The 21800-nt window shown below is 47.9% G+C and overlaps 2 protein-coding genes and 3 non-coding genes across 5 annotated transcripts; all 5 read right to left on the reverse strand.

The window, feature by feature from the left end:
- Window positions 1–2299: 2299 nt before the first annotated feature.
- LOC149320228 (small ribosomal subunit protein uS17) lies at window positions 2300–8662 on the reverse strand. The gene is made up of 5 exons (XM_089513168.1): window positions 8554–8662; window positions 6889–7020; window positions 5373–5448; window positions 4017–4146; window positions 2300–2484 (listed from the first exon to the last, which is right to left on the reverse strand). The coding sequence occupies exons 1-5, from the start codon at window positions 8566–8568 to the stop codon at window positions 2361–2363; spliced, it is 477 nt and encodes a 158-aa protein (XP_089369294.1). The 5' UTR covers window positions 8569–8662; the 3' UTR covers window positions 2300–2360.
- LOC149320229 (small nucleolar RNA SNORD35) lies at window positions 3414–3496 on the reverse strand. The gene has a single exon (XR_016280315.1). It is a non-coding gene; the product is annotated as a small nucleolar RNA SNORD35 (small nucleolar RNA).
- Window positions 4353–4444, reverse strand: LOC149320230 (small nucleolar RNA SNORD35). Its single transcript, XR_016280314.1, has one exon. It is a non-coding gene; the product is annotated as a small nucleolar RNA SNORD35 (small nucleolar RNA).
- LOC149320231 (small nucleolar RNA SNORD35) lies at window positions 5850–5944 on the reverse strand. Its single transcript, XR_016280316.1, has one exon. It is a non-coding gene; the product is annotated as a small nucleolar RNA SNORD35 (small nucleolar RNA).
- Window positions 8663–11227: 2565 nt separating the features above from the next.
- Window positions 11228–21594, reverse strand: LOC149320232 (olfactomedin-4-like). Its single transcript, XM_089508491.1, has 6 exons — window positions 21571–21594; window positions 20857–20940; window positions 18685–18846; window positions 17244–17447; window positions 13882–14023; window positions 11228–12030 (listed from the first exon to the last, which is right to left on the reverse strand). The coding sequence occupies exons 1-6, from the start codon at window positions 21592–21594 to the stop codon at window positions 11228–11230; spliced, it is 1419 nt and encodes a 472-aa protein (XP_089364617.1).
- Between the last annotated feature and the right edge of the window lie 206 nt (window positions 21595–21800).

Genomic DNA, 21800 nt, shown 5'->3' on the forward strand with positions numbered 1-21800 from the left:
TGTTTCACAGATGAAAACCGGAATACATGTGGCCGAGTGACATCAGAGCATGGTTTAGAGGGCAAATGCTATTGCGGAAGAGCATGCAAGCAGGAACAGGCTGCATCAGTTTGCTTTTGCCTGAACCTACTGGAAAGGGAAAGGTTCTGCCCCCCTTCTTTCTATCCTTAATTGAATGCAAACTACCTTTGCACTTTTAGCTCAGTTTGCAGCTTAGTGAGGTAAGCTGAAGACAAAAGGGGAAATGGGAAGAGAACAACTGGGATATTGTAGAAGCAATTGAATAAGTGGGTGACAAGGGATTACTTGGGGCTGTCCTTGTCAAATCAGGACAGTGGGAGGGTGGAATGCCTAGTAGCTCTCAAGCCCTGCAATAGCAATAGTGGACAAAGGCAACTGAAATGATGAAAATGGAAAAGGGGAAGGCACAAGGATGTGCCCTCTTTCTTCCTGCCTAAAGGTTTCGAATGGGAAGTGAACAGCTAGAGAACAGCTCCCATTCCCCATCCAAAAAGAGACATATTCATAATCTACATGTATGTGTGATCCCTAATCTCACGTTTTCAGGACCAGCATACAAGCAATCCATACATAGAGCCATCTTGTATCCTCTTTGAGACTAACTGAAAGAAAGAAGTTGGCAGCATGAGCTTTCATACACTTCGGTCTACTTCCACAGATACATATATAATATATGCATCTGAGGAAGTAGACTTTAGTCTATGAAAGCTCATGCTGCCAACTTCTTTATTTCAGTTAGTCTCAAAGGGGCTACAACAAGATCACTCTACATACCGATTCTACAAACACAGGTTTATCTTTGAATTATACAAGCAATCCATTCTGGATGGTCTCCTGAAAGAAATGTGTCTCCATTTCCTTGTATGCATTGCTCCCCAGAAATAACTACAATGCTGCAGAAACAGCTATTAATTCAGGGCTCACGATATATCAATATGTGGTGAAGGTAGAAGATACAGCTGAGTTAGTCCCAAGACAAGTCTTAAAGAGGTGGCAGAGCCCCCAGTATCCTCCTAGTTCATACTCATTAATGAGGAACTGACAGGTATTCAGTTCCTAGAAGGTATGATCCTACCTCCCATCTGGAGACCAGGGTTTGGATCTTGCTTAGGCAAAGAAGCCCACTGGATGACCTCAGGCAAGTCACATTCTTTCAGCCTCAGAGGAAGGCAATGGTAGCAAACTCACTCTGAACAAGTCTGGCCAAAACACAACAGATTCATCTTGGGGTCACCATAAATCAGAAAGGACTTAAAGACACATAATAGTCCTATCTCTGGCAAATTTATTTAAGTATATAGTGTCTAGATCAAGGGAAGTAAGTGCCACTCTATTCTGCTCTGGTCAGGCCCCACCTGGAATATTGTGTCCAGTTCTGGGCAGCACAATTCAAAAAGGACATTGAGAAACCAGTGTGTCCAAAGGAGGGCGACTAAAATGGTGAAGGGTCTGGAAAACATGAAGCCCTATGAGGAGAGACTTAGGGAGCTGGGGATGTTTAGCCTGTAAAAAGAAGGTTAAGATGTGATATGATAGCCCTTGTTTATTTGAAGGGATGTCACATTGAGGAGGGAGAAACCTTGTTTTCTGCTGCTCCAGAGAATTGTACTTGGAGCAATGGATGCAAGCTCCAAGAAAAGAGATTCCAGCTCAACATTAGCAGGAACTTCCTGAGAGTAAGAGCTGTTTGACTGTGGAACACACTTCTCAGAGGATGGTGGAATCTCCTTCCTTACAGGTCTTTAAACAGAAGCTGGATGGCCATCTGATGGGTATGCTTTGATTGAGAGTTCCTGCATGGCAGAATGGGCTTGGACTGGATGGCCCTTGGGGTCTCTTCCAACTCTACGGTTCTGATTCCCATTCTGTTTTGGACTGTACGCAAAGAATGTGAGTGCGAGGATTTTTTTTTCTGTTCAGGAAACAATGGTCACTCCAATAGCAATAGGTAATTTGGGAGTAATTGTGAAAGGACTGACAAAACTGACTGAATGAGACTGGTTTTGCTAAGACCTATTAGTTTCACAGTCTATCAGTTTACCAACTAGAGATTTGGGTTCTAGAATTTAGGAATCAGTGAGGTATGACTGGACAAAGAGGCAGAACAATAATGCAATGTGCCATGTTATTATTGTTCTTCTGGTTATAGTGGGTGAATTACACAGCAATAAGTGTGGACTGAGCTGTGGCAATTCCAGCCATGGACCATTAAAAGAGACCACTCCCCAGATCCCCTTGCCTCCTGCTTCCCCAGAACAACCAGGTCACCGGAGCCTGCTAGGTCTTTACAAAAGGTTTATTTGCACATCTCATGGAAAGCTGCTGCAGGCAGGCTGCCTTTAGAACTTCTGGAACTGCTTCTTGGTGCCGGCTGCCTTGGTCACCTTCAGGACGTTGAACCGGACAGTCTTGCTGAGGGGGCGGCACTCGCCCACCGTCACAATGTCTCCGATCTGCACATCCCTGGGAAGGGAACAGAGGTACAAGAGCTTTAAGGTAGGGCAATGCAAAGCCAAGTAGAATGTTAAACCCCACCCCACCCCATATCCATAAAACTGAGTAGAAGTGGTTGTGAGAGGCATCCAAAGAAGCAAGCACCTGGGACTCTGGAGGTCCACTGCACACACAAGCAGGAGGCTGTGGGGCAAGACGGTCAGTTCCAAGGAGGAACACAGGAGCTCTTGGCAGAGAAAAGTCTTCAGAAAAGCACAACTCCCGGGAAGGCCTTAAGCAGCTCCATACTGCAGCTCAGAACAAGAGCCCCAAAGAAAATCACCCACTCTTGGCCTCAAAGGAAAGCTTTCCCATTAGGCAAAGGTGGGGGGAAACATGCAGTGGGGAAAGAAAGTGACAGTGTTGGGTGTCAGAGCACCTACAATCTTGCTTTGGGATGTTGCTGAGAACAGGCATGTAGCCAGTTGTCCCCACACACACTGTGACTATGGTGGCTGTGGGGGACCAAAGGCAGTAAACTGACAATAAAAATCTGCTTCTGCATTTGTAATTACAAAGCACCCCTCCCTCTGAGAACTGTGTCTGCCTCTCTCCAGCCCAGGATATGGCCCCACTTGCAGAATTATCGATCCACAAATGCCACTCTCAAGGAACTACTGGCCTCAGGATCTGCAATTGTGGATAAATAATACCTTGGGCGTTGTTTCATTATAATAATAGATATTTGTTGTATGGTTTGTTTGTTAATAAAAATATATTCTTTAATGGAGCAGCCATGAAACGTGACAGGACAGAAAGATGGATTTGCTCTGCCAGACCCTTCTTTCTTTTCCACTATGCAAACAAGGTGACTTAAACTAATTGATCTTATAATGCTTTGGAGGGTGCATATTCACCTCCTGCCAATCCACACTAGTGGAGAGTTGCACCTGAGCAAGGGCTATGGTTCAGCAACTGCTCATTTGGCATTTTCAGCAGCAAGAAGCTCTGCAGACCATCGTGAATTGAGACATCATTACCAATGCCCTTGCTCCAGACCCACCAATGGCCTGGTGACAAAATGTCTTGGGACAGGACCGCACCTGCTCCAACTTCCTTCAAAATTGGCACACAACTCTGACCAACACAAAATTATCAAGAGGTACAAAACCACAGGAAGGTAATTCACTGCACCACCTTTAAGAAATGTGTATATGTATCCATAAGTATTGCATGGGCATATTCTATTGTTGATATTTTTATTTAACTTTTAATAATTTTTTATCCTTCTGATCTTTTGTTTTATTGTTACATTGCTTATCATTCATTTTTCTTTTGGTCTGTATTAGCTGTCTGATTGATCAACAAGCTTCAACTATATACAGCTCCACCTCATCTGCAATCCCACGTGTTAAGACACTCTCAAGGAGAAATGTTTCTTTTGAGGGTCTCGAAAACCAGAAACCCTACAGGAACCAGCATGCTTTCAGGCTCCCAAGAACCTCCAGATCTCTGCCCTCTGCCTCCAAAAACAGAAGGAAACACTCCAGATGTCCCCTCACCTGAAACAAGGGGACAGGTGCACTGACATGTTTTTGTGGCGCTTTTCAAAGCGGTTGTACTTGCGAATGTAGTGCAAGTAGTCCCTTCGGATGACGATGGTGCGCTGCATCTTCATTTTGGTGACCACACCTGAAGGGAGGAAGAGAAAAGATGATTGTTGGGCCACACACATTTATACTAATGTAGAACTCAGCACTTGTACAATGTGTTAGAAAATTGCCCCCAATGGGTACTCATTTTACCAACCTACAAAAGGATGGAAGGCTGTATCTCACTTCTTCCACCCCAGACATAACAGTGTTTCAAAATAGAACAAGCACATCCCCAGGTTCCTTCAAAAGGCATCAGCTAAGACACATGTCAGTTTAATCAGAACCCCATTCACTGTGGGGTTCAGAAGACCATCGTGAGATAAACATCACTTGCAATTTGGGAACCTTGGGAATAGATAATAGAATGGGGCGGTCAGCAGAAGCTTTTAGGTCACCCACAGTAAAGCCATGCCCTGCTGCTTAATTTTTGGCCCGCAAGAGATTGAACGGGTTACTGAACTGTGCACAGATTACAACATCTGAAGACGGATGTGGCTGTGACTGTCAAGCCCATGACAGATCTTGTCTGAGTTCTAATGGCGCAGTGGTGAAATGCCTGCCCTGCAGCCACTCACACAAAACAATAAAGTTGTGAGTTCAATAGCAGCAAAAGGGCTCAAGCTTGACTCAAACTTGCATCCTTCTGAGGAGGTTGCTAAAATGAGTCCCCAGATTGTTGGGAGCAATGAGCTTACAGTTGTAAACCACTTAGACACTGTTAGTTCAGTATGAAGCAGTATATAAATGAAGCTGTTTGTTTGTTTTGCCCTGCTCACTATCAATGAGAAATCATGTAAAATCTGGGGTAATAGCCCAGAACTGTCTCAGGAAGTGGGCATGTAAATGTCAGTATCTTTGGCTCTCTGATGAACAGAGAAGCTGCCCCACTATCTGTCCAGGCCATCTTCCATCCAATCCAGTTTTGAGGGCTTTACCCCTACAGGTTATCGCAAAAGTCTTCAACAATTCAGATAAGTGGAGCTCCTCTACTGTGACCGTTTTGCAGCTTTAAGCTCCTTCTGTTTCCATGTTACTGTGATGTCAGTGTGCTGTACTTCTACACCATCCCACACTCTGGAGCCTGATAAGATGCTGCCATGAAGACAGCAGTGGACATAGTCACTGTGTAGCATGAATAATTCTCTGACTAAATAGAGAAAAATGTGTCTCCAGAAGAACAAGCCTACATGGAGCTTGAGAAAAATGCCACCCTGAGAATGTATTCACACCTTGCCCTCAGTGGCACAACACAACGTCTCCTACCTGAAAGGATGCGGCCTCGAATCGAGACATTACCAGTGAATGGGCATTTCTTGTCAATGTAGGTGCCCTCGATGGCCTGGAAGCAAAGAGACCATTATATGAGCAGATTCCATCAAGGAAGAAAGGAATGTAAACAGGAGGAAAAAAGAGCCTCTCTATTCCAAATCACATCATGATATTTGACAAAGCATCCTTGCCTTCTGGAGGCAGCCTTCAGCAAATGGAACCAAATGAAACGAGGGCTGCTTTTCAGTCCATTTTCAAGGGGCAATCTCCTCTGACTGCATTTTCAAGCAGGAAAATAAAGTGCAATGAGGCCCTTGGTATCTGCTGGGGTTTCGTTCTAGGACACCCCCCACAGACACCAAGATCTGTGGATGCTTAACTCTCATGTGCCTTTTTAACTGGGGTGGTCCAGTCCAAACACACACAGCCTTACTGAGAACGAGACCCCAACTAGAGACCCCTCTGGCATCACAGCTGACTTCAGTTAGGGCCTCTTGGCCGCTCTCGTCAAAGCCTCTTCACCAGTGAGGCTTGGAAGACCATCGTGAGAATGTACATCATGTGTCAGCACCAGGAGGAAAGAATCATAGAATCCTAGAGTTGGAAGGGACACCAGTCCAACCCCCTTCTGCCATGCAGGAACTCTCAATCAAAGCACCCCCAACAGATAAGACATCCAGCCTCTGTTTAAAGACCTCCAAGGAGGGAGACTCCACCACTCTCCACTGAGAAAGTGTGTTCCACTGTCAAACAGCCCTTAATGTCAGGAAGTTCTTCCTAATGTTTTGGGGAAATCTCTTTTCCTGCAGCTTGCATCCATTGCTCCATTGGGTCCTAGTCTCTGGAGCAGCAGAAAACCAGCTTGCTCCCTCTTCAATATGACATTCATTCAAATACTTAAACAGGGCTATCATATCATCTCTTAACCTTCTCTTCTCTAAACATCCCCAGCTCCCTAAGTCCTTCCTCATAGGGCTTCATGGTTTCCAGGCCCTTCACTATTTTGGTGGCCCTCTTTTGGACGCATGGCTCCAGTTTCTCAACGTCCTTTTTAATTGTGGGGCCCAGAATTGGACACAGTATTCCCGGTGAGGCAGAATAGAGTGGCACTATGACTTCCCTTGATTTAGAGACTATACTAGAGATAGCCTATACATTGTGGACAGGGGACCCTATTGTAAAAAGATGTCTCTTTGTACCCCAAATTCTTTACTGCAGCTCACATTAAGGCATCTGCCGCCAGGGTCAAATCATAATAAGGGAAAAGGGCAGCACAAGCCACAATAAAAAAAGCTTATTGTTGTACAGAATTATGTGATGACCACCTCCTAAGCTGATTCAAAACGTATTACTATTAAGTGTTTTTCACTTGATTTGTTTCTCACCTATCTCCTCCCCCCAAAAAAGTAAGGCCTCAAAACTTGCAAAATGCAGAAAACAGGGATTGCCTGTGCCTCCACACATTCCCAGAAGCCACTGCTCCGCTCCCAGCACCGCAGGCGGCCATTACCTCTTTGGGGGTCTTGAAGCCCAGTCCAATGTTCTTGTAATAGCGAGGGAGCTTCTCCTTGCCAGTGTCCCCCAGAAGCACTCGCTTCTTGTTCTGGAAGATGGTGGGCTGCTTCTGGTAAGCCCTCTCCGTCTGTATTTAGGAGAGGAGAGAAAAGGAAGGAATAGACCAGGTTTAGGAAAGAAAACGAGGATCAAATCAAGGGAGAGGAAGAGGAAAGAGGCCAAGGAGGAACGCCAGGCTGGAAGCTGCAAAAGGTCTTGGTGAGTCCAAGGAAGAGTTTCTGGCTTTGTGTGGCTTTTTTAGTGCAAGGTCTGAGACACACAAAAACACACACACACACTTCACCTGGAACCAAGAAATAGCCTCAAAATATACTGGCTTTAAGCCCCATTTGGGAGAAAGGCTGGATATAAATCAGCTGATCATCCCAAGCCAGGTGCTGAACCACTATGAGGTCAACCTGAGAGTGGGCTCCGCGGAGTCAGTGGATTGATCCCACATTGGACTAACAGAAGGTCAAAGGCTTTCCATAGTTGTTTTGTTGCGTCGTTCTCAGAAGATGAAAGCCACAGATGCTGCTGAAACGTCAGGAATGCTTTCTTCCAGAAGACGGCCAGATAGCCCCCAAAAACTAGTTTCCAGAGATCTTGTTGCCCCTTTGAGACTAATTGAGAGAAAGAGGTTGGCAGCATGAGCTTTGCGAGACTGAAGATGCATTTGGATCAGAATTGGAAGAGACCCCAGAAGGGCCCTGATCCATTCCAAGCCCCTTCTTCTTCTTCTTCTGCCATGCAGGAACTCTCAATCAAAGCATCCCCATTGACAGACAGCCTCCAAGGAAAGAGGCTGCACCACAACCTCCATTGAGGAAGGAGTGTCTTCCAGGGTCAAACAGCCCTTACTTTCAAGGAGTCCCTCCTAATGTTTCCCTGCACTCTGCATGCGTTGCTCCATTGGGCCCTGCATCTACTGCTTGGCACTCTAGTCTCTGGAGCATCGGAAAAGAAGCTTGCTCCCTGCTCAGCGCTGACCTGACTCCCAGGATTTTAGCCTGGCTCCTGCTAGATCCCCTCTCCCTCCGTCTTTCCTCATTGGGCTTCATTACAGAACCATAGCAGCCATGGCTCTGAGACCTACGAAGTAGTGCCTCCTCCTGTTGAGCTGGCATCCCTTTCCCTGGAGCCTGCCTCCATTGCTCCGTTGGGTCCTGTTCTCTGGAGCAGCAGGAAAGAAGCCGGCTCCCTCCCTTCAAGGACTCCTCGCATCCCTCCCCAGCCTTCTCTGGGCCTCTCCTTGAAAGGGCTTCATGGCTTCCAGGCCCTTCGCCATTTTGGGCGCATGGCTCCCGTTTTCAAAGCCAAAGGAACTTTTCCGGCTCCGTTCCAGTTCGATCCTCGGAGAAGAGAGAGAGAGAGGGGGGGGAAGGGGCCGGTGGAGGCCTGGAAGGCAGCCCAGAGGAGGAGCCCAGGGCGGACTCGGACTCTCGGCTGCAGCACCCAGAATCCACGCAGGGAAGCGGAGCGGGGCCCCGGAGGAAGTAACTTCTCCTGAAAGGATCAATTAGACACAGACACAGGCGCCCCCCAAAAAAACAGGCCCGGCGTTGCTAGGCAACCGGGAGCCCCCAAAGCCGCCTTCATCGAAGGGCCTGGAGCGCCTCACCTGCGTGTCCGCCATCTTGAGCCGCGCGAGGCGAAAAGAGGCCTCGCGGGGCACGACGGGAAACTTTATCCCCGGGTTGGGGAAGGAAAGCGGAAGTGACGACTCATTGACGGCGACGCTCTAGGCTGCTCCCTCTATTACTCTACTGCGGAGGGCAGAAATTGAGTCAGAAGTCTTGGCGGCGCTCTAGGCTCCTCTCTATCACTCCGCTTCCGAGGGCGGAAAGGGGCGCGGCGTTCTCTACGGCGCTCGTGACGTCACCCTCCTTCCATGACGCTCTCTCGCTCTCAGTCTCCTTTCCCTCGCCTCGGCACTTCCGGCTGTTTTAGGACGCGCCTGCGCAGAAGCGCCAAGGGCAGAGCCTCCATTTGCGGGGCGAAGATAGTAAAAAGGAGGAGGAAAAAGAGCGCCTCCGCTCCCAGTTTCAGAACGATTGCAGTTACGCTTCCAACTTGATCCGCAGTTGTGCCCAGAAGGGCTTAAACAGGCCCCTTTCCCTCCCTCGGCGCCACACGAAGATTTGGGCTTTATTTCAGTGCAGATGTAGTGACTGTTGTACATTTCCGCTCCAGTCCCGGCTCTGAGAGGCTGCCGGCTACAGTAGAGCAGCCAATCCTTTGGAGTGTCACTCACAGTTTCAGCCAATCAGAGAGAGGACTGGAGGGTGGTGGCCGCCCCCGCCCTCAGGAAAAGCTCTCTCTCTCTCTCTCTCCGAGAGCCAGGCTACAGAGCAACCAATCCTGTTGGGAGTCACACTAACAGCCAATCAGAGAGAGGACAGTGGTCGTCCCCACTCTCCTGGCTTAGTGCTAGGGAATTCTGGGAATTGTAGTTTGTTATCACACCAGCGTTTGCTGAGAGAGAAGGTTAAATGTCTCTGAAAACTAGACTTCCCAGGATTCCCTAGCACTGAGCCAGGGCAGTTAAAGGGGTGTCAAACTGGATTGTTTCTGCAGTGCGGTTGCAGCCGAATACGCTTCTATTTGGCACAAAGCTTCCTGGAGCCCCTTCATGTCAAAATAAACATCTTAAAAGTATTAGAAGGACTGAGAGACTCTTTGGTTGGTTTTAATGGTGATTTTGAGAGTTGAAATAAGTCACAATTATTTTATCCAATTAGGGCTCCGTTTATTTGCAAAAGATCCGCCATTTTAACATTACGGGGATTTTCCGGGGATTTTGACGGAGCATTTGGTGTGATCTGGGGGGATTCAGTGTGTTTTGGCCAAACGTTTGGGGAAATCTCTTCAAGGCTTGTTGGCAACACGATTTTCAAGGCGCCGCCAGGCAAAATGGCGCTTGCCTTGGGAAATAAAGCTGGCTTATTGGCCCAATCTCCGTCTCTCTCGGCCGGGCAGCAGCCCAGGAGCCCCACAGAACCCCCTCCAGCCGCACATCATTCCCCGCCTCAGGGCAGCACCAAACTGGTGCTTTTACCCAAGAAGCACAAGATAAGACTAGTCTGCTTTTCAGACACTTTTGGCAACCCCAGCATTCCTGTCTAAGAGCTGACAGACTACAGACACAATGACGGCCATGATGAAGATTGGAAGGGCGTCACACTGAGGACGGAGCGAGCTTGTTTCCTGCTGCTCCAGAGAATAGGACCAGAGCAACGGATGGAAGCTACTAGGAAACAGATTCCACCTGATCCAAAATGGTGGAGGGCCTGGAAACCATGAAGCCCTATGAGGAAGGACTCAGGGAGCTGGGATGTTGAGTCTAGAGAAGAGAAGGTTAAGAGGTGATATGATGATAGCCCTGTTTACATACTTGAAGGGATGTCATACTCAGGAGGGAGCAAGATTGTTTTCTGCTGCTCCAGAATAGGACCAAAACAATGGATGCAGACTCCTGAAAAAGAGTTTCCACCTCAACATTCAGAGGAACCTCCTGAGAGTAAGGGCTGTCAACAGTGGAACAGACTCCTTCCTCGGAGATTTTGGTGGAGTCTCCCTCTTTGGAGGTCTTTAAATGGAGGGCCATCTGTGGGATCTGCCTACAAAAGGGGCCTGTAGCCTCACAAAGGACGGAGAGATGCTAAATTGCAATGCATGTATCTTTTTTGTGTGGCCAATGGATGTTAAATTTCCCGAACTTTGGGGATCCCCCATTTGACCCATCATGGCCAGGAAGAGGAGGCGCCAGCCTACAGCAAGAGAGACCCCTCCATGCCATCTGAACTACGAACAAAACAGCAAAATGCAGGGCCAACATCTTCCATTTCCCGCTTCTTGTTTGGTTTGTAACAGACTGCCTGATGAAGAAGCCAGTGAAACCTTGCAGCATGTATTTTGTGTGTTTTGGTTGGTCCAATAAAGGTACCACTGTTTGGTGGGTTTTTGTTGCATCCGTGATCCAGAAAATGTAATCTTTTTGCTGCAACCCAGCCCTACGCTCTTATTTAGGATCCCTCTGCCTTCATTTTGGGAAGACATGTACAGGCATCGCTCACTGCCTCAAGACTGCAAGACACACTCATAATTTTGCTCTTATGATTTATTTTCACTGTTACAATTTTATATCCATGCGGAAACAGAGCACTGCTGTTATACATGTCAACATACATATGTATTTTGTTTTTAAATCATAGGCACGATTGGTCAGCAGCTACAGAGAGAGAAAGCCAAGAAGCCCAAGCAAAGCAGACAGGCAAGGAGGAGAGGTGTGCCGCTCATGGAGAGGGCAGCGGCTGGAACTCCAGGTCGTACATCATCAAGAAGCCATCGTTGTAGACGTACAACTTGTGGTCTGCAGGGTGGTAGTTGACCCCTTGAATTGTGCGAAATGGCTTGCCGAAGGTGATGCTTGTCCGGCCTTCCTTCCCGGTGTTGGTGTCAAAGGTGTAGAAGACCTCCTCTTGGATCGTGTTCATGGAGCGGGTGACGTAGAGGACCCCGCAGGCGACGAAGGCGCTTGAGGCAGAAGGTTTGTACTGCCGCGTGGTCCAGGTCTTCTGCACCTCCAGAGTGGTTTCGTTGAGCTTGCTGATCACGATGTTCCCAGTGTTGGACTCGGTGGAGTAAATGGCCCACAAGCTCGTCTCATCCACAGCCAAGTCTATGTCTTGCCAAGACACGCCGGCGTAGGAGAAGCGGTTGGCGTACACAGCTCCTGGGATGTCCTTTTTCATGAGCACTGAGTTGGTGTTCACGTCGTATTTGTACACATGATTGGTGTCATACTGGTTAAAGTAAAGGGCGTTCTTGTACATGGTGGCTCCACTCCCTTGCCCATACCTATAAGCAAGGGTTTTAGATGGCCTGTACAATAATAAGTTATCATAGGAGGAATAGAGATAAATGTGTTGCATTAGCTTTGCGTCGTCCAGAGCGGTCACCCAATAGGTTTCCTTTGCAGGATTGCTTGGAAAGTAATCTTTGCCCCAAGCACCGTAGGGATAACCGGACCCTCTCCAGTTCCACTCGACTGGGTACGGCTTGCTGATGTTCACAAGGCCTCCATGTTTACATGAACCTGGAATTGGGGGGGACAGGAGAGAAAACGGAAGCTATTGAAGCCACTGGGAGAAGCCTGTGGTCCTTCTTTGGTGGCCCCCAATAGAAAACGGAGGTGAATGGAAGAGCAGCTCTGGGACAGCACTGCTCTATGAATGACCATTTTGAATATTTCTTTGAATTTCTGTTTTAAAAGATTGGGTTTTATGCCTGGGGCTGATGGAGAGGCAGAGAAACCTCCTGAGCAGCCTCTCCGTGAAATGTCAAAACGGGCTGGATGGAGAAGAAACCAGTTTGTTGCCAGCCTCTGGTGCAGTGGCTCCCAACTTTTGGTCCTCCATTTGTTTTGGACTTCAGCTCCCAGAAGCCAACTGTCCCAACAGTTAGGAATTATAGGAGCTGAAGTCCAAATCGAGCAGAGGACCAAAGGTTGGGAACCACTCCTCTAGTTTAACACGTTACTGGGAATAAAGGAAAGAACTTTTAAGGCCCCAAGAAGCCTGTAGGCAGAATAAAGAACGTGGGAAATGCTTCGAAGGAAGCACTGTTGAGTCTTAGCTCTTCCTAGAAGATACATGTTCAGCCACTTCTAACCGGATAATCTGATAGCTCCCTTCCATTTATGGTTGTATTTTTTATGGCCATTGTGCAGCCAACAACCTCAGTTCATGGTTGCCTAAATGGACATCCAAATTTCACCTAGACTCCATGCTTTTGATAGTCCTGACCAGAAGAGAGCCATCGAATCTGCTGGATTTATCTATGTGATGACTCACCACCCAACAATTTATTCAGTGGATCTATTCTAGTTGAGACTAACCAAGAGGATCCCAGTCCTGCTGTTGAGAAGTCTTGGATGGTGTGTAATTATTTGTCAGGCCTTCTCTTGCAGAAACAGCCCCTGTGGCTTCTCCATTGCACAATGAGACAAGGAGCAGCAAACACATGGGAAGGGATGCCATCAGATTTGCACAACGGGAGTTGCTGTGTAGTTTGACAACTGCATTAACTATATAAATATAGAATCCAGCTACATACCCATGTTATTCTGTAAGCTCAGGCCTATGTGATTCTAGGCTGCATCAATAGAAGTAAAGTGTCTAGAACAAGTGAATTAATAACACCAATCTATCTGCTTTGGACAGGTTTCACCTGGAATAATCCCATGTCCAGTTCTGGGCCCCACCATTAAAAAAGGATGTTGAAAAACTGGAGCCATGTGTCCAAAGGAGGGCCACCAAAATGGTGAAAGGTCTGGAAGCCATAATGCCTTAAGAGGAGCAGCTTAGGGATCTGGGGATGTTTAGCCTGGAGAAGAGAAGGTTAAGAGGTGATAGGATAGCCCTGTTCAAGTATATGAAGGAGTGTCACATTGAGGAGGGAGCAAGCTTGTTTTCTGCTGCTCAAGACAACAGGACACAGAGCAATGGATGCAAGCTGCAAGAAAAGAGATGCTATCTCAACATTAGGAAGAACTTCCTGATGATAAGAGCTGTTGAATAGTGGAACTCACTCCCTTGGAGGCTGGTGGAGTCCATCTTGAAGATGGAGCAAGCCTGTTTTCTGCTGCTCCAGAGACTGGGAAATGGCGCAATGGGTTCGAACTACACGAAAGAGATTCTATCTCAACCTTAGGAGGAATGTCTTGACAGTGAGAGCTGTTCAACAGTGGAATGCACTCCCTCAGAGAGTGATGGAGTCTCCTTTGGATGTTTTTAAACAGAGACTGGATGGCTATCTGTTGGGGATGCTTTGATTGAGATTTCCTGCATGGCAAATGGGGTTGGACTGGGTGGCCCTTCCAACTCGATGATTCAGTCCCCTCCTCCCCCTTTTCGCTGCAGTTAGAGGGAGAAGCCCCAATGCTGACCTGGTTCCACCTGCTGTCCAGCTCCGGCCTCTTCGCAGTCCTTCAGCCGCTGCTTCAGGGTGACAATCTCCCTCCGGATGGCCAGGAGGTTGTTCTTATCCAGGCTTTCCAGATGAGTCACCATCAGGCTCATGTTCTTGATCTGGAGAAAGAGAAGAGGAGAGAAGAAAGAGGAGGATGAGCGGAAGGCACCAATGGAGGAAGAAGTCCTTCTCTGAACCCCACTGCCTTCCTGGTGGACGCAAGGGAGCCAGGGTCTTCTTAGTGGGGGCTCCCAGGCCTCCAACCCCCTTCCAAGAGAAGTTAGGATGATCCCCAACCCTGTTCTTCTTACGCCAGCAAGTGAAAACTTTCCTATCCCAACAGGATTTTAAGGAATTGACTGCAAGAGGCTTCTGAAGCTGTCTTTTTTTATATGCTGACCTTTGATGGTTTTTTAAATGGTTCTGAGGTATATATTGTTTATTGTTTTTATTTAAATATTGTTCATTATTTATTATTGATACACACAAACACACACATAGTGGGCCCTTGGTATTTGCTGGGGTTTGGTCTCAGGATCCCCCGCAGATACCAAAATCCATGGATGCTCAAGTCCCATTAAATACAATGGCAGTAAAATGGTGTCCCTTATATAAAAGGGCAAAATCAAGGTTTGCCTATGGGGATTGGTATATTTTTAACGTACAAATGCCTAGAGAAGCATTCTCTCTAGAAACCTCTAGGTCTTCTAGCACAACTCTATGGTCAATATCTGCCAGAGGTTGACCGTAGAATAGCGCTGGAGGATCTACAAATGCCTCTGAGAAGTGATCCCTAGGAATCTAGCTGCTCCAGTTCGATGATATAGCTGTGTTAGTCTGTAGAATCGGTCGTAGAGAGATCTTATAGCACCTTTAGCATGAGCTTTCCTAGACTTCAGTCAACTTCCTCGGATGTTTTTATGTGCCCTTGGTGTGTGGGAATGTCCATTCAAATTCAAAATCCTTTGTGTATGGAAATGAAGTGGCATCTTAAGGATGGTCATTTGTAAACTAGATGTGTGGAAAGAAGGAAGTAGCAAGCTCAGTTTTAGCAATGGTGATTTGTGAACAAAAGCATGGTAAGAAGGGTTGATCCAGTTTGGCAATGGAAACTAGCCACCTCCATTTCATTGGGAAGCCGGGGTATAAATAAACGTATTATTATTAGCCTGAAGATGAAGAGGGTCCTACACTCATCTATTCTCTTCACTTACATTCTAGTTTCCATCCAGTATTGACATTCCCACCAGGGTTGCCATATCCCGCCCCCTGGCGGGACAATCCCGGTTTGGGCGGTGCCATCCCGGTCCCGGTCCGGTTTGGCGCCCAAACCGGGACGGCCCCGCCCACCACGGCCACCTCCGCCGCCGCCGCGGCTCCAAGGCCTTTCTGAGGCCTGGGGCGAGGCCGGGGCGATCGCCGCCGGCCTCCTCCCCTCCTTCCTGGTCCCTGCGGGGGCCAAGAAGGAGGCGAGGCCGGGGCGATCGCCGCCGGCCTCCTCCCCTCCTTCCTGGTCCCTGTGGGGGCCAAGAAGGAGGCGAGGCCGGGGCGATCGCCGCTGGCCTCCTCCCCTCCTTCCTGGTCCCAGCCGGGGCCAGGAACGAGGAGAGGCCGGGGCGATCGCCGCCGGCCTCCTCCCCTCCTTCATGGTCCCAGCCGGGGCCAGGAACGAGGAGAGGCCGTGGCGATCGCCGCCGGCCTCCTCCCCTCCTTCATGGTCCCAGCCGGGGCCAGGAACGAGGAGAGGCCGCGGCGATCGCCGCCGGCCTCCTCCCCTCCTTCATGGTCCCAGCCGGTGCCAGGAACGAGGAGAGGCCGCGGCGATCGCCGCAGGCCTCCTCCCCTCCTTCATGGTCCCAGCCAGGGCCAGGAACGAGGAGAGGCCGCGGCGATCGCCGCAGGCCTCCTCCCCTCCTTCCTGGTCCCTGAGGGTCCCAGGAACGAGGCGAGGCCCCGATCCTGGCCTCCGATCGTGGCGGGGCCCAGGCGGGGAGGGAAAGCCTCCTTAAGTGGAGGCTTTCCCTTGCCGCTTGGCCTCCGCTGTGATCGCGGTAAAATGTAGGACAGAATTTTCAAATGTAGGACACACTTTTTGCGTGTCCTACATTTGAAAATTTTGTCCTACATTTTTCCCGGTTTCGAGGTCCGGCACTATGGCAACCCTAATTCCCACTCACCAAGGGCATGTTTACTGTGCCACCAAATGCATCTGAGGAAGTAGACTTTAGACTACGGAAGCTTGTGCTGCCAATTTCTTTCTTTCAGTTAGTCTCAAAGGGGCTACAAGACCTCTCTACAACTAGCTCCTCCAGTGTAACTCTTATGGTAAACCTCCAGCAGATTTGCGCTAAAGATTCCTAGAGAAAACATATTAATCAAAGCCATAAATGTTCAGATCCGGAAAAGTCAAAGCCGCAGATGCGGAGGGCGGACTTTCATGGATATGTTTACTGGTGCATCTTTGCTTTTGGTCTGTTCTGGTTCTAATATTCTGCAAGCAGAGTGTCAATACTGGGGAAAAGGCGCATTATTATTATTATTATTATTATTATTATTTACTTTTATTTTTAATACATATAAACAAAATAATAAAGCATGTTTCCACCAGTCATTTACAATATGGGGATTGTATAACATATAATCCCAACCTGAATGTCCAAATCCCTCTAGTACATGGACTTGTATCTTCTCGTTATTTTCATATCCTTGTTTTAACTATACTATAGTTACATTCATTTTCAATAAAGTCTTCATGAAGTTTATTCCATATCCTGTCATTTTTCCTTAGTAATCATTAAGTACTCTCAACAAATATCGTTCTCCCTGCATCTTTCAGCACCTGGTATCACAGTATTGGAGACCGTCCCTTCCCTACTACTTCCATGTCTTTATAGTTTATGCAACAAGTTAACTTGCCCATTTCACACATCTCAGAAAACTTCATTAACCAGTCCTCTCCTTTAGGTATTTCTCGCTTCTTCCAGTATTGTGCCAACACTGTTGGTTGTTATTAAGTACAACATAATATGTCAATGCTGGGTAAAGGGCCATTATAAATGAATAAAGAACAAGAGAAGGGGGAAGAGAAGGAGGAAGGAGAATGAAGGAGGGGGACGTTCTTGAGTCATCCAGTCCCTACCTAGAATTGTCTTCTCTTTACAACACAACTTCCAAAAACAAAAACAAAAATCATTTTGTCTCAACAAGTGAAGGGTAAGAGTAAGTGAAAGGTAAGGGTTGGACTTTGGTTGGAGAACCAGCGTCCACTTCCCAGTTTCCCTCTCAGGTCCTCCTGACCCTGGCCTCTCTAAGAGGGCCAGAGAGATCCTTCAGACTGACCTCCACATAGAGTTGTTGGACAACCACGTTGCTGTCGCCCATGGATGCCTTCAGCTCCACCACCAGCCTCTCCATCTCCTGGATCTCCAGTTTCAGAAGTTCGAAATCGAGCTCCGTGTAGGAGACCAGGCTCTTGCTCATGCGCTCCACTCGTTGCGTCAGGTTGAGCAGCTGCTGCCCAAGTCCATCAATGACCTCCATGTACTCCCTCACCTGCGGAAAGAAGGAAGGAAGGAAGTCAAGTCAAGTTGGGTATGCTTTGAATGAGAGTTCCTGCATGGCAGAGGGTTGGACTGGATGGTCCTGGTGGTCTCTTCCAACTCTACGATTCTATGATCTTAAGTCAAATAAATCAAGTCCTCCTCCTTTCCAGGACATTCTAGGTTGGGTGAAACCATTTCTTAAGATATTAATGATTTCTTTAGTTCTTTAGTTCTCACACTTCAGTTATTGCTGAGATCCTTTAGTGGGGTTGCACAATTTGAATCTCCACATGAGGACTTATGCATCATGCATGCAGTTTTGTGCGTAATGTGAAGTCGAAGGCTTTCACAGCTGGCATCCATAGTTTTTTGTGGGTTTTTGGGCTATGTGCCCATGTTCTGGAAGAGTTTATTCCACCACTCACCAAGGAAATTCCACCACCCACCGAGATGTTCACTGTCCAACATGATGATGATGATGATGATGATGATGATGATGATGATGATGATGATGATGATAGGATTTATTTATATGCCACCCAATCACTGGGAATCCAGGCAGCTTACAACAGAGGGGATAATAGACGGTCCCCTGCCCTCAGGCTTACTGTCTAAAAAGACATCTCTTAGCATAAGGAGGTACTTCCTAATGGTGAGGTGGAATCTCTTTTCCTTGAGTTCTAGGAGTCTGTCCTAGGAGACGGAGCAATGGGACCTTGGGCACCCATTAAACCCAGTTGGAAGTCTCCATAACCTTGGCAAGCAAGGTTGTGCCCAGCTTGAGGCAGGTGGCTTCACCTCACATCCAAGGTGGGTGCCCATGCCTATGTGGAGACCCACATCTGTCATGCGAGAAGTGTATCCATCAGGTGGGTTGGGTGGTGATTTCCCACTGGGTGGTTGGTTTAGCCATTGCTTGGATCTAGGCTCATGCCAGGAGCAAGCCTCTTCAGCTGCAACCAACACAAGTTGCTTCGTGTTTTATTCCAGCAAATGTAGGTTGCATTACTCTTGTTATGTAGAGCCTCAATCACCACTGAAGCTCTAATTTAAGTTTCTTGAGTGCAAAACTGGAAGAAGGGAACAGGAAGGTCCAAATCACCCATATCCCAGAAAATAGGAACAACATTCTGTCTAACAGAACCATGAAAGACACCAGATGTTTATCTCAGATGGTTTTGTGCATGTCATCAGGAATGAAATACTTATTCCTTGGTATCTGTCCATGAAGAAGAGACCTCGTTTACCTTGGAAAACTCTCTGTCGTATCGCTGTAGGAGTAAGTGGGACTGGGCTTCCAGCGTTTCGACCCGCTGGGCTGGGAAGGCATCGGCCGGCAGGAGCACGGAGCAGTGGCAAACCCCACGATCGTCCACAGAGCCCTCCAGGGTGGAAAACAGCTGCAAAACAGGGGGTGTGGGGCGGGTTTAGATTTGGGGTAGTGGTTTGAGTGCTGGGGTTTGAATCCTGACTTGGCCATGAAACCCATTGTGTGATCTTGGGCAAGTCACACTCTCTCAGCCTCAGAGGAAGGCAATGACAGATCTCCTCTGAACAAATATGGCCAAGAAAACCCCATCATAGGTTTGCCTTAGCGTTGCCATAAGTCATAAAGACCTTAAAGGCACACAACAACAACAACAACAACAACAGTGAAGCCAGATGGTTTGGCTGTGGGATTAGGAGACTCTGGAGATCAGGGTTCGAATTCCTGTTCAGGCAGGGAAATCTGCTGGGGCACTGTCTCGCCTTCAGAGGAAGGCAATAGCAACCCTCCTCCGAAGGAATCTGGCAAGGAAAACCCCCCGAAAGGCAGCATTGTGTAGTGGATTGAGTCCTGGAATAGGACTCCAGGAGTAATAGGGGAAGATCAAAGAAGAAAGGGCAAAGTCAGGCTTACTGTCCAACATAAAGAAATCAAAATAATGACCACAGAGAACTGACACACATTCAACCTCAACAATGAACGAACAGAAACAGTTAAAGAGTTCTCATATCGGGGATCAAACATTAATAGGAATGGAGACTGCAGTCAGGAAATCAGAAGAAGGCAAAGAATGGGAAGGACAGCTATGAAAGAACTAGAAAAGATCCTAAAATGCAAGGATATACAATTGAGCACAAAAGTCAGAATCATACAAGCCACTGTATTCCCTATTACTGTATTGCCATGGATGGATGTGAGAGCTGGACAGTTAAGACAGAAGACAGGGAGAAAATCCATTCCTTTGAGATGATGTGGGGCTGGAGAAGAGTGCTGAGGATCCCATGGACAGCAGCCAAAAGGACAAACCAATGGCTCCTGGAGCAGATCAAGCCGGAAATCTCTCTAGAAGCCAAGATGGAAAGACTTAGAGATTGTCGTACTTTGGACACATCATGCGAAGGCATGAATCATTGGAAAAGACAATAATGCTAGTGTGAGGGTTTGATAACACCCCCCCATACACACACACACAGCTCTTCCTTTGGCTGAGTTCACCCCCCTCTCCTCCTTTCTCTTCGCTCCCCATTTTCCTTCTCTCAGCCCCAGCACATAATAAGAATAATGATAAGCTTTGATATCAATGCGTAGTTTGGAAGGAGGCCTTCACAGGGAAGGATGGGATGCAAAAGGGAGTCAGAGATGCCCAAGGTCCTTGACTCCCCAGGAGAACAAAGAAGCCTCATAGCAGACTGAGAAGGAAAGTCTGGTTATAGAAACGAAAGTTATCCTCTGTTTGTTGTAATGTCAAAATGCTATAAAAGCTTTGCTCCCTGTTTTGGTCAGGGGCACAGTTTATAGAATAGAAAAGATTCCCCTGTGTCCATTTGCATGCAAAATAAAAGCCATCTTGGATCAATGGACCTAGTTTGTTTGTTTCTCCTGATTGGTACCTTTACACTAGGAAAGGTGGAGGGAAGTAGAAAGAGAGGAAGGCCACAGGCCAGAAGCATGGACTTTAGGAAAGAGACCACGAATATGAGTTTGCAGGAGCTGGGCAGAGCAGGAGAGGACAGGGGGGCTGGAGATGTTTCATCCATAGGGTTGCCATGGGTTGAGATCAACGCGAAGGCAGTTAACAACAACAACAACAAAGTAGTGGTTGGTGGTGGTGGCTGGTGGTGTGTATCTTCAAGTCATTTTTGACTTATGGCAACCCTTACATGGGGTTTTCTTGGTAAGAATTGTTTAGAAGAGGGGGGAAAGGCCCCTCCTGGCCTGAAATGTGCACAAATGCCACCATCTCCTAAACAGCATTTGGGGGGCAAGAGGGAGCCACAGGAAGAGGGCATCTATGGGCTGTAAGGACCACAAAGATGGCTCTAGGGTTGCATCCACCTATGAATGTGTGCAAGCATAAAACATCCAGAGGATGCCAGGCACACGCTCCCATGCCATGGTTGGAACAACATGTGGCTTTCCTTACCTGCGGGGCCGCTGTCTTCTTCCACGCATGCTCCGAGAAGGAGGCATTTGGAAAGGAGGTTGCTTCTGGTGAAGGCAGAGAGAACTGGGGAAAGAAAAATGCAGCACATACTTAGTAGCCACTGGCCGATGCCAAGAAAGGCAGAGGGACTTGCACCAATGGCATTTTAGCAGACAATGGGCATACCTACCCTTGTCTCACACCCTCCAACATTTCACAGGTGGAAAACCAGGTCATGTGTGCAAATTTTTAAGGGTGCGGTAATTCAAAGAGAATCTCCCCAATGAAAGTGCCCTTTATTCACCAGGGTTCTCCCCTTTTGCCGCCTTGTACAGGGTCTGCTTGTTCCTTTTGCTTACTGTTGAAAGCAATTTGATGCCCTCCTGCGTAGGATGTCCTTCTGCTCCAAAGCTAGGAGAGGCTGCAGGGGTTTGCTCTTACCTGAGTCGACTGGACAGGTCAAGGCTCCATCCCTACCTTCCTTTCTCCTCGGCCGTTGAGTGCAAATGACTTTTGCATTTTGGAATAAGTTTGCAGCCATTGCAATAAGGTGGAGATGAAAGGGGAAAGTGGGAGGAGGAGTTGGAGAATCTGGTACATTTTAAAGGCAGTTCAGAAAATGGGGTGACTAAAGATAAACCAGGGCCACCCTTGCACAACCGGGACAGTCGGAGGGTCCCCAACTTCACCCACATCGTGGGACCCCCTTCCTACCTCTGTTGGGCTGCTAGTGACCATGGCTGCATGACAGCCTCCATGGAGAAGGAGGAGGAAGAACAGAGAGACACCTGCCCTGGGTCCATCCATCTTCTGTCCACTTGCCATAGAAGGGGAACCAAAGCACCACCACTTTATAATGGTTTCTGGGGAAGCCCCTAATTAATATTCCTTCCTTGCCGCACCTGCAACTGAGAGCCATTGCTTGGAAAGGTGGTACTTAAGTC

Source organism: Sceloporus occidentalis, unplaced genomic scaffold (genome assembly GCF_023333645.1).
Source record: "Sceloporus occidentalis isolate IW3139 unplaced genomic scaffold, rSceOcc1.0.p SCAF_2, whole genome shotgun sequence".
NCBI classification, from domain to species: Eukaryota; Metazoa; Chordata; class Lepidosauria; order Squamata; family Phrynosomatidae; genus Sceloporus; species Sceloporus occidentalis.

Coding starts and splice junctions, on each gene's coding strand:
- LOC149320228 (XM_089513168.1), bottom strand. Junction 5,449..6,888: donor GCTTCAAGACCCCCAAAGAG/GTAATGGCCGCC, acceptor CTTTGCTTCCAG/GCCATCGAGGGCACCTACAT. Junction 2,485..4,016: donor CACCTGTCCCCTTGTTTCAG/GTGAGGGGACAT, acceptor TTCCCTTCCCAG/GGATGTGCAGATCGGAGACA.
- LOC149320232 (XM_089508491.1), bottom strand. CDS start 21,594: ATGGTCACTAGCAGCCCAACAGAG. Junction 18,847..20,856: donor AGAAGACAGCGGCCCCGCAG/GTAAGGAAAGCC, acceptor CCTGTTTTGCAG/CTGTTTTCCACCCTGGAGGG. Junction 14,024..17,243: donor TCCAACAACTCTATGTGGAG/GTCAGTCTGAAG, acceptor CTCTTTCTCCAG/ATCAAGAACATGAGCCTGAT.